This window comes from Trichechus manatus, unplaced genomic scaffold (genome assembly GCF_000243295.1).
Source record: "Trichechus manatus latirostris isolate Lorelei unplaced genomic scaffold, TriManLat1.0 scaffold00046, whole genome shotgun sequence".
Taxonomy (NCBI): Eukaryota; Metazoa; Chordata; class Mammalia; order Sirenia; family Trichechidae; genus Trichechus; species Trichechus manatus.
Window position 1 is genome coordinate 5,911,728 of NW_004443982.1, and position 16,062 is coordinate 5,927,789.

Below are 16,062 nucleotides of genomic sequence, written 5' to 3' on the forward strand. Positions count from 1 at the left end.
TAGAAGAATGGTGCGCCTAAAGCCGAGGGAGCAGAGTTGCTGTCCCAGTGGGCCTGGAAAGCAGAGCTGAAGCCCAGGGCCAAGGGGCCTCTACTCTGAATCTGGAGAGTGTGGCCAATACCTAGAGTCTGAAGGGCAGGGCTATTGTGTTAATGATCTCAGAGAAGAGAGGATTATTTGCAAGCCTTGAGGGCTAATGTAATGTGTTCTGCTAACTTGCTTGGTGCCTGTTATGCCTTCTTTCTCTCCAATTTCTCCCATTTGTAATGGAAATGTCTAGCTTGTGCCTGCCTGTTGCACCATTGTATCTTTTGAAGCAGACAACTTGTATTCTAGATTTCACAGATGAGGAACAATTTTTGGATTTTGGACTTGGAGTTGAATGAAGACTTTTGCTATGTTATGATGGGGTGAATGTGTTTTATGTGTGGCAATGACATGAATTTTTGAGGGCCAAAGAGTAGAATGTCATGGATTGAATTGTGTCCCCCCAAAATATCTGTCAACTTGGCTAGGTCATGATTCCCAGTATTGTATGATTGTTTACTATTTTGTCTTCTGATGTGATTTCCCTATGTTTTGTAAATCTTATTACTATGATGTAATGAGATGGATTAGCAGCAGTTATATTGATGAGATCTGCAAGATTTAGATAGTGTCTTAAGCCAATCTTTTTTGAGATATAAAAGAGAGAAGCAAGCAGAGAGACATGGGGATCTCATACCACCAAGAAGGAAGTACCGGGAGCAGAGCGCTTCCTTTAGACCCAGGATTCCTGTGCAGAGAAGCTCCTAGTCCAGGGGAAGACTGACGAGAAGGGCCCTCCTCCTGAGCCGACAGAGAACGAGAAAGCCTTCCCCTGGAGCTGATGCCCTGAATTTGGACTTCTAGCCTACTTGAGAATGAGAAAATAAATTTCTCTTTGTTAAAGCCATTCACTTGTGGTATTTCTGTTATAGCAGCACTAGATAACTAAGACAGACTTGTATGTGAACGTTTATGGAAGCTTTATTTGTAATAGCAAAAAATTGGAAACAGCTCAAATGTCCATTAAAAGGTCAATGGATAAACAAATTGGGATATAGCCACAAAATGGAATACTACTCCACACTAAGAAGGAAAGCACTATTGCTATATATAACTATATGGATGAATCTCAAAATATTTATGCTGAGTGAAAGAAGCTAGACAACAAGGTATATACTATAGGATTATATTTACATAAAATTCTAGAAAATTCAAATTCATTTATAGTGACAGAAAACAGATCAGTAGTGGTTTCCTGGGGATAGAACTGGGTGGGTGTATAGGGGGCAGAAGAAAAGGATTACAAAAGGGGTACAAGGAAAGTTTTGGGGGGAGTGGATATGTTTATTATTTTGATTGTGGTGTTGGTTTCATAAATGTGTATATATGTCAAACATCAAATTGAATAAATATGTGCAGGTCAATTATAGCTCAATAAACTATTTTTTAAAAAGTATTCTTTCCAAAGTGATATACTACTTCTACATGCAGTAGGTGATAGCTGCAACTGTGGATTTTGCCAATGTTTAATTCTTACCCTCCAGTAGTATTTTAGCTTGTAAAATAACATATCAGAAGAGTAATATATCAAGGTGGATTAGCATCGCAGTATATTTTACAAGCTTATGATGAAAATAAAAATGAACATACGAGTAATAAGTTACCAACAGGCTATTATTTATTTATTTATTTATTTTTAACTGTAAGTATACTATGTATGGAATGCAGAATAAAGAACAGATATGGTCCCTTTTTCCCAAGCAGTTTGCAGAGTCAAGAGGCTGGTTAACAGTTGAACAATTCTTTGCATTTCTATAGTAACTTTTCCAGAAGGCTTTATAGTGTTATCAAAACCACCCATCACCCCTTGTTAAAAATGCTCTATCTTTTAGGTATTGTAAATAAAAATTTAAGCCTGTTAATAATATCATTGCTTCATTTTTTAAACTAGATTGAGAGCTCAGGCCCAGAATTCTAGTTGTCTTCAAAGTTTCTTCCAGCAGGAAAGAAATCCCGTCACTTATCCTGCATAAGGATAGGGGCAAATTCCTTTGACCCCGAGGCCAGTTATCTGTTGAAAAATAAGAAATTTTGGTAAAAGGTAATTCACAAGTATTCTTTGAAAGCATTTTTATGATTCATAATAATATATTTAGCCACCTATTATCCTTGTTTTATTTCCTATCATAAAAAGGAATTACTTGCTTAGGTGTTTATAGTCAAACCTTATGATTCACAGATAATAATTCAATTAGCAACTATTTACAACTAACTTGGATTTAAAACTGAATTTATTTCTTTTCCATTTCCTATCATCTTCCCATCTGTTAAGAAAGGGGGTTGAGTCAGATGATTTCTACATTTCTTTTCAGCTCAAAAGGTCTATGATTTTTATCAGTGTTTGTTTTGTTGCCAAAAATTGTGTTAAAAGCCTGAAAATATTTGATCTCTTGTGATAGCAAAACAATCAACTGATCTTGTAAACATGTTTCACACACTGGTTTTCTAAGCTCATTCTACCAATTTGAAGAATTTCAACAAATGCTACTTAAGGCAAAAAAAAATCTTTTAAGTACTGTACTTAAAGTAGGCTAAACACATAGTCCTGGAGTTTGGGTAACCTATAATCTAGAAAATCTAAATAAAAAGTTTTTGAGTCTAGCATGATGAGCTTAAAATGTTAAATATAGTAAAACCTGCGAAAGCCAGAACCTGTGTAAGGTGGTAATCTGTCAGAGAAGGAAAACTCAAATATTTTTCACTAATAGAGACTGCACCTTGTCAAAGGTGGAAAACTTGTGAGACCTGGAAAAATAAGGTAGTCCCGTAGAGTTCCAGCTCTCACAGGTTTCACTGTATAATTATGTATGTTTTGACAGTGTGTAAAAGCTCTAATCACTCAGTTACTTAACAGGATCCTCTACCCCATGCCCAAAATAAAATAAAATAGCCAGATCACCTTGAAAATCCCACCAGCTTCAGGCTGCCTCAAGAGAGCCTCAGGATCCATTCCATCCCGTGCACAGGTCACATACATTTCAGAGTAATCCTTCCCTCCGAAGCAGCATGAAGTTGTCTTATCAACAGGCAACTTCACAGTTTGGAGTCTTTTCCCTAGATAACCAAATATTTGATTTAAACATTAGTTCTAGCACATTTCCAACCTGAGCCATGTTTCTGGATCTTCTGGGGAGTAATAAGGAAGTTCTAAGAAGACTCTGGTGGTCAGAATTCATCCATGCAGTTAGCCTACCTTCCCTGACAATTTATTTTGAGCAAGAAGACTTATCTCAAACAGTTAACAGTGATGGTTGAACAACATGAAGAACATATTTAATGTCACTGAACTGTACATGTGAAGGTTGTTGAAATGGCAAAAGCTATCTATATATTTAGAGAGATACATAGATATATATCATTAAATATGTTCATCACTTACTACAATAAAAATACTGAAAAAAATAAAAGAAACTTATCTCCACAGGAAAAGAAGTTCTGACTATAAGTTTTGGACTGTATCTTTGGGCTTTATCCAAAATCATCCGATCGAAACCTTTGAATATATCCCCAACTTCATTAGTAATAAGGTTTCTTGAGTCGCTACTGTCTGGTGTTTTCTAGACATAGCAAGGACTTTTCATTTTGCTGTGGGCCTACCTGTCTCAGGATCTAAACGAATCACTCTTCCTCCATTGTAACAGGCCACCCAAAGCTTCCCCTCAGCATCGATACACATTCCATCTGGGATTTGTTCTTCTTTCTCCAACTTGTAAACACTTCGGCGGTTGACTATGGTAAAAACAAAACAAACAAAAAACAGGCCACTCAATACTGAGTGTCAAATAGTGAGGCCTCAAGCTGATCATAGATACTGATCACTTCGGCTTATCCAATATCAGGCATGTGGGCACCACAGATGGGATGTTCGGAAGGATTCCTAACTCTAAATCAAAAATGTCCAGAAACATGAGTGGGCACCCCTCAACAAAGACTCTTTCCCACATGATTTGGGTTGGATTCACTCTCTTTGGTTTGGGCACAAACATGTCTGTCAAAGGCTTATAAAGGAGAAGAGAAAAAAGAAAACAGAATCTTCACTAAAATATCCAGAGTTCTTTTGAGGCTGACCTGAACTTGAAGCCCTTGCATGCCCATCTCAGATAAACTTCAGTCTGTGGATACATTTTTGCTGTTTTAGTCACAAAAATGCTTACCTGATTAACTCCAAGATGTAGAGGGGCAATTAATGGCCACGGGAACAGTTCAAGCACAATAACTAGTACAATGTGTGAGTTCTTATTCTGCCTGAATGAATGCTCCAGACCTTATGAAAACTAAGTATTAGAAGCGCTCATTTCCAAAAGGAGGGACATTCTGAAACCAGCTGACTGGCCTTAAAAGGGGACTCATAGTATAGAAAAAACAAACATCAAAATGCAGAGGTGATGGTTGCACAACATGGTTAAAATGGCAAAGTTTTTATAATATCTATTTTACCACAATAAAATAAAATAAAATAAAAATCCAGAGGAACCCTACATTATAAAACCCAGGTCACCACAGTAATCAGATTGAGGTATGATGGAAAAAAACGTTAAAACCTTGTGTAAGTAAAATGTGTAAAAACTGTCATAAAAAAGAGCAGCATACTGGAATATTTTGCCCCTGATTAAATCTGCATGAAGTGGCTTGTGATTTTTTCAAGGTTTTTGCCTTTTTGGTTAGGTACACTTCATGAAACAGCTTCGAAGTACTCCCTTCTAAATTCTGCTAAATAATTCCTTCTCTCCCACTTTCTAACCATGGTTCATTTTAAGCACATTGATGGAGCTGAACTGCAAGCACTTTTTTTTTTATTTCTCCATTTTGAAAGGCTGTTAATTTGTTTCTGAGTACTTGCCTGCAGTTAACTAAAATACAAATTAAGAAATATCAACCCAAAATTCTAATTTTCTGCTCTTTTATCCCATTCTGCTGTATATTATGTCTTTAGGAACCTCCTGATAGAGCAGGATCCACTTTACAGTGAGCTCCTTTCTGGTGCTGGTGGCAAGAAAGGAGATTAAGGATGTAACCATATTAGGGCAAAAACCAAACCAAATCTGTTGCCGTCAAGTCAATTCTGACTCATAGCGACCCTAAGGACAGAGTACAACTGTCTCATAGGGTTTCCAAGGTAGATTTGAACTGCCAACCTTTTTGGTTACCAGCCGAACTCTTAACCACTGCGCCACCAACTATGGCCATGTTTAGTTGTGCTGAGGGCCATGATTTGATTGGCAGCAGAGTCAAGTCTCTGTCATAATGCCTACATTGGAATAATAGCATTGGAAAGCTCTCTATTTGACAAAGAAGGGCTTTTTCACTTGGGGTTGAGGAGAGGTGGCTTACTAGTCACACACATATAAAAAAATACCGGCGGTATTGATAAAAATAATTTCAAAAATACATACATATCTGTCCTGTCTGCAGGTCATAGTCAAAGGCATCCACAGAGTAGGATAGGCTGTCGATGTAATAGAAGATTTTGTGGTCTAGGGACCAATCCAAACCATTGGAGATGTCCACCTGGTCAAAGTACTTTTCCACATGGTGGTTAGCAAAGAGGGAGTACAGGGACCCTTGGTGCCGTTCAAGAACTGCTGGGGCTGTTTCCTCAGCCATGGTGCCTACAAAAACCAAAGAGCACTGAGCTCAGCCCCATGCATCTTGCCCCATGCACTACACAATTTTTTCTCTCGAAGGATCCTTTCCAGTGTTTAAATCAAGAAAATTATTATACAATTCCAATCTGGATCCTAATTTTTTTTTAATGATAACTACCTTGCAAATCAAATTAAAACTATAATGAGAGGTTCTGTTCCAGCTAAGATGGAGTAAACCCACACCAGCCTTACTCTCCCACTAAACACAACCATAGGACCTAGACAGAATGCATGGCACAGCTATGTGAGAACTCTGAAAAGTAATATCAGCAGGTGGATCAGGGAAGAACACCAGAATTTGAAATACCACCAAACTGGTGGTGAGTTCACCATTTTCTCCTCTAGTATCTCCAGGCCTGAACTCAATGCAGCTTGAAACCCAGAAGTGAGCCGTGTGGTGCAGACAGAGAGAGATCCAAGAGAAATTCTCTAGATCTGGCTCAAGAAGCAGAAAAGGAAATTCCTGAAGCTCAGAGAGAGTGGGGGAAATCCCTCATTTTTTCACTCTCCATTTTTACAAACACCAGTACCCAGGCAATTCTGTATCAGGGTAGAAACAGTAGAGAGGTGGACGGCAACAGGAAACAACAGGAGCCAAAGCCTCTTCTCCTTTTGGTGAAGCTGCAGCTCCAAAAGGGCAGAGCCAAACTGTTGCTTTTATATTTTCTCTCTGTGTCCTCTTGCTGCATGGCCCAGAGGCAGCACAATCATAGACGTGGGTGGTTTCTGGCTGAAGAAATGAAAAGGGTACTCCAAGGAACTGGAAAGTACCAGGAGAGAGTGGAGAGGGAGGAGCTCAGAAAAGCAACCCCATAAAGCTGTTTATGATCTCCTGGGCTCATCCTGGACTTGCATATGCATGGTTCTGATTCGAATTAGCTGATTTTTTGGAAGTAGATTGCCAGGCCTTTCTTCCAAGGTGCTTACCAGTGGACTCAAACTTCTAACTTTTTGGTTAGCTGCCAAGTGTGTTAACCTTTTGGATCATCCAGAGACTCCATTTTTAAATACACACACACACATACAGAGTGCAAACGATAAAGCAAAGGGAACAAAATGTTAACAATAGGTGAATCTAGGTACAGGGTATTCAGGTGTTGTTCATACTAGTCTTCCATTTTTTCTGTAAATTTGAAATTATTTCTAATTTCAACATCATCAACAACACAGAACCGTTGTTATTTAAAACTTATTTAAACTACAAAACTACCGTACATATTAGTCTTTGCTAGAGACAGAAATTGAAATGGATACCTAGGAAGATTTTCTCATTTTTATAAAAAGCGATATGCTTTTACCACTATAGCAGTGAGCCCTTTATTAGTCATATTATGGCTTCCTCCAAAGCTCAGTAAAAGAGAAATCGTACCAGCAAAGTATCTCCCAGCAGGATCTACCTTCCCATCATTGAATCGATTGTTTTTCTTGTCTTTATCCACCGTGGCCAAGACAACTGTTGACTGATCTTCCCAGTTCAAAGCACAGAACTTTGTTCCAACTGTGGCGACATAGCCTCCTGACTGGCGAAGGGCCACAGAGCTGACGGGGGCATCTAGAAAGGCAAATGCAGCAGTCAGAATGCAGCAAGCGGGCCAGTAGCCAAGCAGCACGCGGAGGCCATCACCCACCTGGCATCTTTTAGAGAAGGAGTCTAGCTCTTTCAACAGTGGGAGTGCTATTTTCCTTCTGTTGAATAGTGAGAGCTACATAAACCAAAAAAACCAAACTCCTTGCCTTTGAGTGGATTCCGACTCATAGCGACTCTATAGGACAGAACAAAACTACGCTATAGGGTTTCCAAGGCCATAATCTTTACAGGAGCAGACTGCCACATCTTTCTCCTGTGGAGGGGCTGATGGGTTTGAACCGCTACCTGGTTAGCAGCTGAGTGCTTAACCACGGTGCCACCAGAGCTCCTTGAGAGATACATAACCGAGTATGTATTTGTTGAGCATGAACTCTGTATGCTGTTCTGGGCAGCAAGAATAGAAAGGTGAATAAAACCCAACTCCCCTGGAAGCCCCCAGTCAAGCGGGAGAAGCAGAGAATAATACAATATAGCCACAATACATTGAGACAGGAGGCCCAATAGAGGAATGTATCAAGTTCAGAGGAGGGGTTCCTAAGCTAGGGATAGCCAGAGCAACTCAGAGATGCTCAATTTGCCTGACCTCCAGGAAAATTCAGACACACAAAATTGTGTTTAGTTACAGCAACTAGGTTTTGTGAATACCTTTCTCCCACTCCAATACAAAACAAAACACCAAAACTGTTGCCAACTAGTCAATTCCAACCCCATCATGTGTATGATTTTCTTGGCTATAATATTTATGGAAGCAGATCACCAGGCCTTTCTTCCATGGTGCCACTGTGGGCTCAAACCACTAACCTTTCGGTTTGTAGTCAAGCGCAAACTGTTTGCACCACCCAAGGACCTTCCCTCCAATAAAGGGCTTGCCTTTTGTAAGGAGCCCTATTTTATACGTATTCAATTGAAAATTGTTTCTCAAATCCTTTTTGGAAGTAGACATGGTAAAAGCAATAAATAGAAATGTAGATGCATCTCTTCATTATATTACTATTTTTTTTAAAATTTTATAAGTTTTCTGGGTTTAATATTTTTCCATGTATAAGAAAACTTTCTTTTTTTAAGTGGAGAGATTGACTACTGTGGTGAGTAGTCACAGGAAATAAATTTATCAGAATTTACTTTGAAGACATTTCCTAAGCACCTATTCAGTGCAACGTACTGGGTACTCTGGGAGTAGCTTGGAAGTTGATTTGAGCCATTGAGGGTCCCAGGGAATGCATGGGACACTAACAGGAGGGTTTCACTCTCATCACCTGTGGCCTGGGACCTGCTCCTCTTGTTAGCTTTCCAAGCTACTGCTGACCCCACAAGCCCTTTCCATGTTTTTGGGGGGCTTTGTAGAGCAGTGGTGGTTCAGTGGTAGAATTCTCACCTTCCATGGGGAAGACCCAGGTTTGATTCCCAGCCAATACACCTCATGGGCAGTTACCACCTGTCTGTCAGTGGAGACTTGCACGTTGCTATGATGCTGAATGTGTTTCAGCGGAGCTTCCAGTCTAAGACAGACTAGGAAGAAAGGTCTAGCAATCTACTCCCGAAAATCAGCCAGTGAAAACCCTATGGCTCAATATTACTCAGTCATAAAGAGAAATGAAGTTCTGATGCACGCCACAACATGTACCTTGAAAATATTTTGCTGAGTGAAATAAGTCAGTCACAAAAGGACAAATACTGTATTATCTCACTTATATGAAATAACCAAATATATAGAAACCAAAGGTTATTAGTAGTTACCAGAGGTGGGAGGGAGGGGGACAGTGGGAATTTTTGCTTAGGGGGCATTGGGTTTATGTTAACAGTGGTGGAATAATTTGGTAAAGGATAGCGAGAATGGTTGCACAACTTCAAGAATGTAATCAATGTCACTGAATGATACATGTAGAAATTGTTGAATTGGCATATGTTTTGTTGTATATATTTTCACAAAAAAGAAAAAAACCCCATGGATCACAACTGTCTGATCAGCAACTGACCATGGGGATGGTGTAGGGCTAGGTGGCAGTTTTATTTCCTTGTGCATGGGGTCGCCAGGAGCCAGGGGCAACAGCAACAACAGAGCAGGGGTAGGCGTGTGTGAGTGCTGGGAAAGAGACTAGAGAAGGCAATGGCTCCTTCCCCACTCTGACCACAAAGGTCACAGTCACTTTGCCTTCCAGTCACAGTCACAACCCTGGCAGAATTAAAAAGTTCCCTCTCATTCAAAAAAAAAAAAAGTTTATGGTCCCCAGTTCAAGGTTATGGGAATTCCTGTTATCCCTTCCCACGCCCACAATAGTGAAACCAAGGAACTTCTTCCTCTGTCACTAATCAAATCAAGCTCATTCCCTTGGGCCATAGAATCTGATAAACCGCCCCTCTGGGAAAGCACATGGTCATAAACTGAATTATACTCAAATGCACTTGAATTTTAGTTATGAATCCTTTTTTGTACACTCAACAGATAGTCCCTGGTTGATGCTTTATAAGTCCAGAAGCTCTTCTTTTCACATTTAAAGAAGCGATATACCTGTCATTTTCTTGAAAAGTAAGGTCTTAGCTTGACCCAGGGTAAATAGCTTTTACTGTGCCACCAACCGGTTCTACAGCTTTCAATGTTGTTATCTAAAGTTGTTAAGGAAAGATACCATAGTGTCTTGTCATCCAAAAACAGTTGGGAATGCTGCCCCTCATCCACAAAGGAGGAGGAAAGTAATGACCATCCATAATTTACTCCTGGATCAAAGTGGGAGTACACGGAGTGCAGACAGATTGCTTAACCACCCAAAATTTTTAAAGCATACTGAGTATGGTTGGACAAGAAGATCTCAGGGGGAATGGCAAACACTGGGTGACTGTCCCTCCACTGGGAGGAGATAGCTGTCTATGAAGAAAAGACCACAGCCTTCATCCTTACCCAAGGTCACTTGCTGTACTTGTTTGGTAAGTGAATTCCACCGGAAAACCGTTTTTGCAGGAATATCTACAAAGAGCAGAGAGTTGAATGTTTCCTCCCACACTGGAGACTCACCGCACCGGCAGTTCTTTGGCAAAACACACTCAATCTTAATGGAAGACATTGTCAGGCTGGAAATCTACTGAAGGTAACAGAGATAAAATGAAATGTAATCTGATGGAACAAATTAAGCGAAACACCTGGCTTAACACCCTGGTAAGATCCCAATACAGACTATTTTATTAGAACTGGAAAGGCTGGTTTTGCAAAAGCAGAACAAGATAAGCTATGCAATGTGCCAAGAGAGACATGCATGAAAAAGAAAAAAATGCTGAAAGAAGATAGTATGAGACATCTTCAGGCAACTTACCAGTGATATATTTTTTAAAGCAACCTTTAAAAAAGCGGGGCGGTGGGGAAGTCCCACTCCAACACCCACACTTTGGCGTGGCTGACCCTCAGAGAATGAGTGGTTCAGACAATGTAAGGCTGCCCTTTATGCCTGCACCTTAGCCCCCAAGGCCCGTCTGGGGGCGGGCGGCTCCCTCATTGGTGGCCCCTCTGGGCGTCTGCAGATCACCTTCTCCTGCAGCCCTGCCCATCTGTTGATTCCCTTCTCCCACCTACCACTAGGGCGTTCCTGACCATTTTAAATCCAGAACTGCATTTTTAGAAATATGTTCAACCAGTGATAACACATCTAATCAGAACTAACATCCATTTTCAAATTCAGACAATGCCATAGGTTGGAGGAAGGGCCATGTCTGGGTACCGTTTCAGAATTGACAGCCCCTCTGCTATTTTTTGCTGCCTAGGAAGGCACTGTGCCAGTTTGGCAAGGAGTCTTGAACTCCACATTCTATGCTGGGACTTTAGGCTAGAGACTGTGACCAGTGAACTGGGAGGAAAAACAAAACAAAACAAAAAACTATCAGAAGCAGCAACAAACATTACCTAAAAAATCCACGTGGGAGAGGAAAAGGAAAAACAGGCAACTTTTGAGTCTTCTCTCCTTTCCAAAACTTCCCTGAGTAGGTTACAGATAAAAAATTGCCTGCATCTTCATCCTTCTTCTAGGGCAGTGATCTGCTTTGAAGTAAGTGGTCCCACACACACGTGGGCAAATGAATGATAAAGGGGAAAAAAAAGGAAAATAATATTTGGTTTAATATTTTCCTTCAATAATTTTTTTTTTAGAAACACGTATGCATACAGCTCAAATCAGCCTCAAATACTGTCAGCGTTGCAGCATTTGGAATGTTTATTGTTTGTTAAAAATTGACACAGTCACCAAAGGCCTTCTTGTTATCAATGTTAGACAAGGACCAAGATCAGACGCATGACTTTTGCAATAGCGATTTTTAACCCCACGCTCAGTCGTGCAAGCCAGGGGCTGGCAAATGTCCCATTTCTGCCCGGGCTCCAGAGAGCGCGGCCCGAGAAGGGGCTGTGGCCGAAAGCGGGGCGGGGATGGGGCGTCAGGCGCCTGCGGCACATCTCGGGTACCTGTGCAGGTGAGGGGCCGCACAATCCGGTATCGCCACTGCAGCTGCAACTGAGGGTGGAGCCCACCTCCTGGCTGGCGCGGGGCCCGAGACCCCAGGTGGGCAGGAGGAAGTCGCTCTCCTTCCAGCTACCCCTGGCCAGAAGACAGAGCCGAGCGGGTCTTGCTTGGCTGTAGCCGGCGCCTTTCCTCTCCAGGGCAGGAGCGGGGAGGCTGGCCCTACCCGGGCACTGAACGGGTTGGCGACTTCTAGGGCGGCTCAAAGGTCAGGCAGCAGAGCGCAGGGAGGAGAAACGGACACCACAGCTGGGCGGAGAGAGGGCCGCAGGTGGGGGGGACGGGCTGGTACTCCCTCTCCTCCCCCCACCCAACCGCGGATTATCCAAAGATGTGGTGAAACCCATCTGAAATTGTTCACTACAGATTAGTAAATAAACACACATAAACCTGGTTTACTGGGTCATCCGCCCCTGTCAGGAATTGTAAATTTAAAAAGAGGCTTTGATTCTGTAGGAAGGTGCTGTGAGGTTGGGAGACAGATGCCACCCTTATCTAGAAGCAGAATCTTTGTTGAAAAAATGTAGAGTTGTTCACTACAGATGATCTGGTAAGTAAAGTAAGTACCGTGTTTTCCTTGCTTATTGGATAATCTGCCCCTGTCTCCACCCACAGCCCTCCCCCAATGCTGCTGCACCCCTTCTCACGCGGCTGGAATAATCCTGCAAGGCCACCTGGGGGCAGAGGACTGTGGCCCAGTGAACCAAACTTTGGAGTTTGGACCGATATCTAAAGTTTATCTCCTACTTAAAAAAAAAAAAGTTAAAATGCCTAACTGAGATTGTAACGGTCTGTTTGAACACTCCCTTTCCTTAATCTGGAAGACTCTGATGGCTGGAGGCCAACCCTTGCAAAATGTTTTTGGCGGTGGAGGAGGAAGGGCCTGATCTGATTTGATTTTAAAATCATGTGGACTAAACGACTCCAAGCAGCACTCAGCTTCACATTCTAGTCATGCCACCTGACCACCCATACTTTCTCTAAATAACTCATACATTTAAAACATTTTTTTTTAACTTTAAGGGTGGGAGAAAAACTGAATGGTGGTTGCTCCTGGGGAAATGGGGCAAGGATTAACTGGGAAGGGGAGTAAGGGAACTTTCTGGGGTGATGGAAATGTTCTATATCTTGATGGAGGTTTGCGTTTCATAGGTGTAAACAATAAATAAATAAATAAACCAAACGTGTTGCCGTCGAGTGGATTCCGATTCATAGCTACCCTAGAGGACAGAGTAGAACTGCTCCATAGAGTTTCCAAGGAGCGGCTGGTGGATTTGAACTGCCGATTTTTTGGTTAGCAGCCGAGCTCAATGGTATACTTGAGTTTTGCGCATTTTATTGTATGTATTGAATCCAAGAGCCCTGGTGGCACAATGGTTAAGAGCTCGGCTACTAACTGAAAGGTTGGTGTTTCAAACCCACCAGCTGCTCTGTGGGAGAAAAGACCTGGCTATCTGCTCCCACAAATATTACAGCCTAGGAGACCCTATGGGGCAGCTCTACTCTGTCCTGTAGGGTAGCTATGAGTCAGAATCCACTTGATGGCACACAACCACCACCACCAACATTGAATCCAAGGTCTGTATTACCTCATTATATCTCTCAATCTAGTGTCCCATTCCTTGCCATCTGGACTATCATAAAACCCTTTAACCACAAAAATACAAACCTGCTGCTGTGGAGTTGATTCTGACTCATGGCGACCCCACGTGTTTATAGAGTAGAACTGTCCCATAGGGTATTCTTGGCTGTAACCCTTATAGAAGCGGATCGCCAGGCCTTTCTTCCACAGAACCACTGGATGGGTTGGAACTGCCAACCTTCCGGTTAGCAGCTGATCACAGACCCAGGGACAGGTTATCCAATAGGCAAGGTAAGCACCCTGCTTACCGTGCTTAAGCATGGTGCTTACCTTGCTTATCAGATCATCTGTAGTGAGCAATTTCACATTTTTTCACCATATCAAAGATTCTGCTTCTAGGTATGGCTTGCATCTCTCTTCTAACTCCACAGCAACTTCCTGCAGAATCAAAGCCTCTTTTTATTTTTATTTTTTTTTGTTTATTGTTGTAGTTTAAATGAAGCTTACATTTCAAGTTAGTCTCCCATACAAAAATTTATACATACATTGTTATGTGACCCTAATTGCTCTCCCCATACTGTGACAGCACACTCCTCCTTTCCACCCCTGATTCCCCATGTCCATTAAACCAGCTCCTAACACTCTCTGCCTTCCCATCTCACCTCCGGACAGAAGCTACCCATTTAGTCTCTTGTATCTACTTGAGCTAAGAGGCACACTCCTCACGAGTATCACTTTATGTCCCACAGTCCAGTCCAATCCCTGTCTGAAGAGTTGGCCTCAGAAATTGTTTTAGTTCTGGACTGATAGAGAATCTGGGGGCCATGCTTTCCAGGGTTCCTCCAGTCTCATTCAGACCATTAAGTCTGGTCTTCTTACTAGAATTTGAGTTCTGCACCCCACCTTTCTCCTGCTCCATCAGGGACTCTGTTGTGTTCCCTGGCAGGGCGGTCATTGGTGGTAGCCATGCACCATCTAGTTTTTCTGGCCTCAGGCTGATGAAGTCTCTGGTTTATGTGGCCCTTTCTGTCTCTTGGACTAATACTTTCCTTGTGTCTTTGGTGTTCTTCATTCTCCTTTACTCCAAGTGGGTTGGGACCAATTGATGCATCTTAGATGGCCGCTTGCAAGCTTTTAAGACCCCAGACGTCACTCACCAAAGTAGGATGCAGAATATTTTCTTAATAAGTCAAAGCCTCTTTTTAAATGTACAATCCCTGACAGGGGTGGATGACCCAGTAAACAAGGTAAGTACAGGCTTACTTGTGCTTACTTACTAATCTGTAGTGAACAATGATCTGGTAAGCAAGGTAAGCATCGTGCTTACCTTGCTTATTGGATAATCCACCACTACATAGACTGCTTGTGCCTTTCAATTCACTAAGGAAGAATGGCCAGAAACCAGTAACCAAAGACAAAAGAAAACTTGAGGCAAGCAGGAGAGGGTTGGAACAATTTCAACTCAAAGTTTCAGCTTAGTAACTCAGAATAATTGGCATTTACGGCCTCATTTATTTTCCCTTCGCCCTGTAAGGTACTTAAGAAAACTACTCTCCCATATCTCCATTTATAGATGGGAAAACACAGTCTACAAAGTGAAAAAAAACAAAAAACCAAACCATTGCCATCGAGTCGATTCTGACTTACAGCGACCCTATAGGACAGAGTAGAACTGCCCCATATGGTTTCCAAGGAGTGGCTGGTGGATTCAAACTGTTGACCTTTTTTGGTTAGCAGCCATTGCTCTTAACCACTGTGCCACCAGGGCTCCCTACAAAGTGAAGAGACTCCCAAAGTCACACATCCAGCTAGGAAACATCTGACAAATAGCCCAAGCCATCAGTAGAAAAATAATAACTTGAAGGAAATGGACATAGATACTTCCTTGGGTGAGTCAAAGAGTGGGACTGCTATGCGTCCCCCTGCCCCAAGATGGGCTTCAGTTGTGCCCTCTCGCTAAGCAGTCTGTTCCTATCCCATGGTCTCCTCCACCTTAACGCTGATAACTCCCCAAACTGTATCTAGGCCCAGATCTCTCCCCCAAGCTACAGGCCTGTAGATCAAACTTTCTCCTCAGCAGCACCACTGAGCTGTCCAAAACCAAATTTATCATTATTCTCCACAAACCTCCTGTGCACTTTATCTTGGTGAATGGGGCAATGGTCCAACCAATGGACCTTTGCAAGAAGCCAGGATATCTCACCAGACTTCTGTTCCCTAACTCAAGTCCAATTAGTCACCAGATCATAGAAACTGTCCCTTCCAACAATATTGGCACTGCCTTAGTTCAGGCCTTCCCCATTGCTTGCCCAGATTGTTGTAATGGTCATCTCCCTGGAGACCCCATCTCACTCATTTGGATCTGCTGCCAAAATGACCTGCTGGACCATGAATCCTATAGGGCAGGGGATGTGTCTTATTCGCTCTCACCTCCCCAGGTCCCACCACTGTGCTGACACATAGAGGTTGTTCAACTATATGCTTTTATTTTTTGTGGGGAAGGGGTAACTTTTTTTTGAAAATAATTCAGTTTTACAAAAAAGTTGCAAAATACAAAGGATTCATAATTTCCTTTCACCCAGATTCCTGAAATGTTAACAGTTTACCTCATTTGCTTTATCTTTTGGTTTTTCCTGAACAGTTTGTGAAGTAAGCTGCAGAAAT

The 16,062-nt window shown here is 42.0% G+C and overlaps 1 protein-coding gene across 2 annotated transcripts; it reads right to left on the bottom strand.

The window, feature by feature from the left end:
- Window positions 1-1,687: 1,687 nt before the first annotated feature.
- RGN (regucalcin) lies at window positions 1,688-11,795 on the bottom strand. Of its 2 annotated transcripts, XM_004376904.1 has the most exons (7): window positions 11,762-11,795; window positions 10,217-10,394; window positions 7,102-7,284; window positions 5,481-5,696; window positions 3,685-3,816; window positions 2,987-3,141; window positions 1,688-2,098 (listed from the first exon to the last, which is right to left on the bottom strand). In XM_004376904.1, exons 2-7 carry the CDS (start codon window positions 10,377-10,379, stop codon window positions 2,048-2,050), a joined length of 900 nt encoding a protein of 299 aa, XP_004376961.1. In that variant the 5' UTR covers window positions 10,380-10,394; window positions 11,762-11,795; the 3' UTR covers window positions 1,688-2,047. The 2 variants fall into 2 exon arrangements, with proteins under 2 accessions (XP_004376961.1, XP_012411144.1); XM_012555690.1 differs by lacking the exons at window positions 5,481-5,696; window positions 11,762-11,795 and having other exon boundaries at window positions 1,695-2,098; window positions 10,217-10,388.
- Between the last annotated feature and the right edge of the window lie 4,267 nt (window positions 11,796-16,062).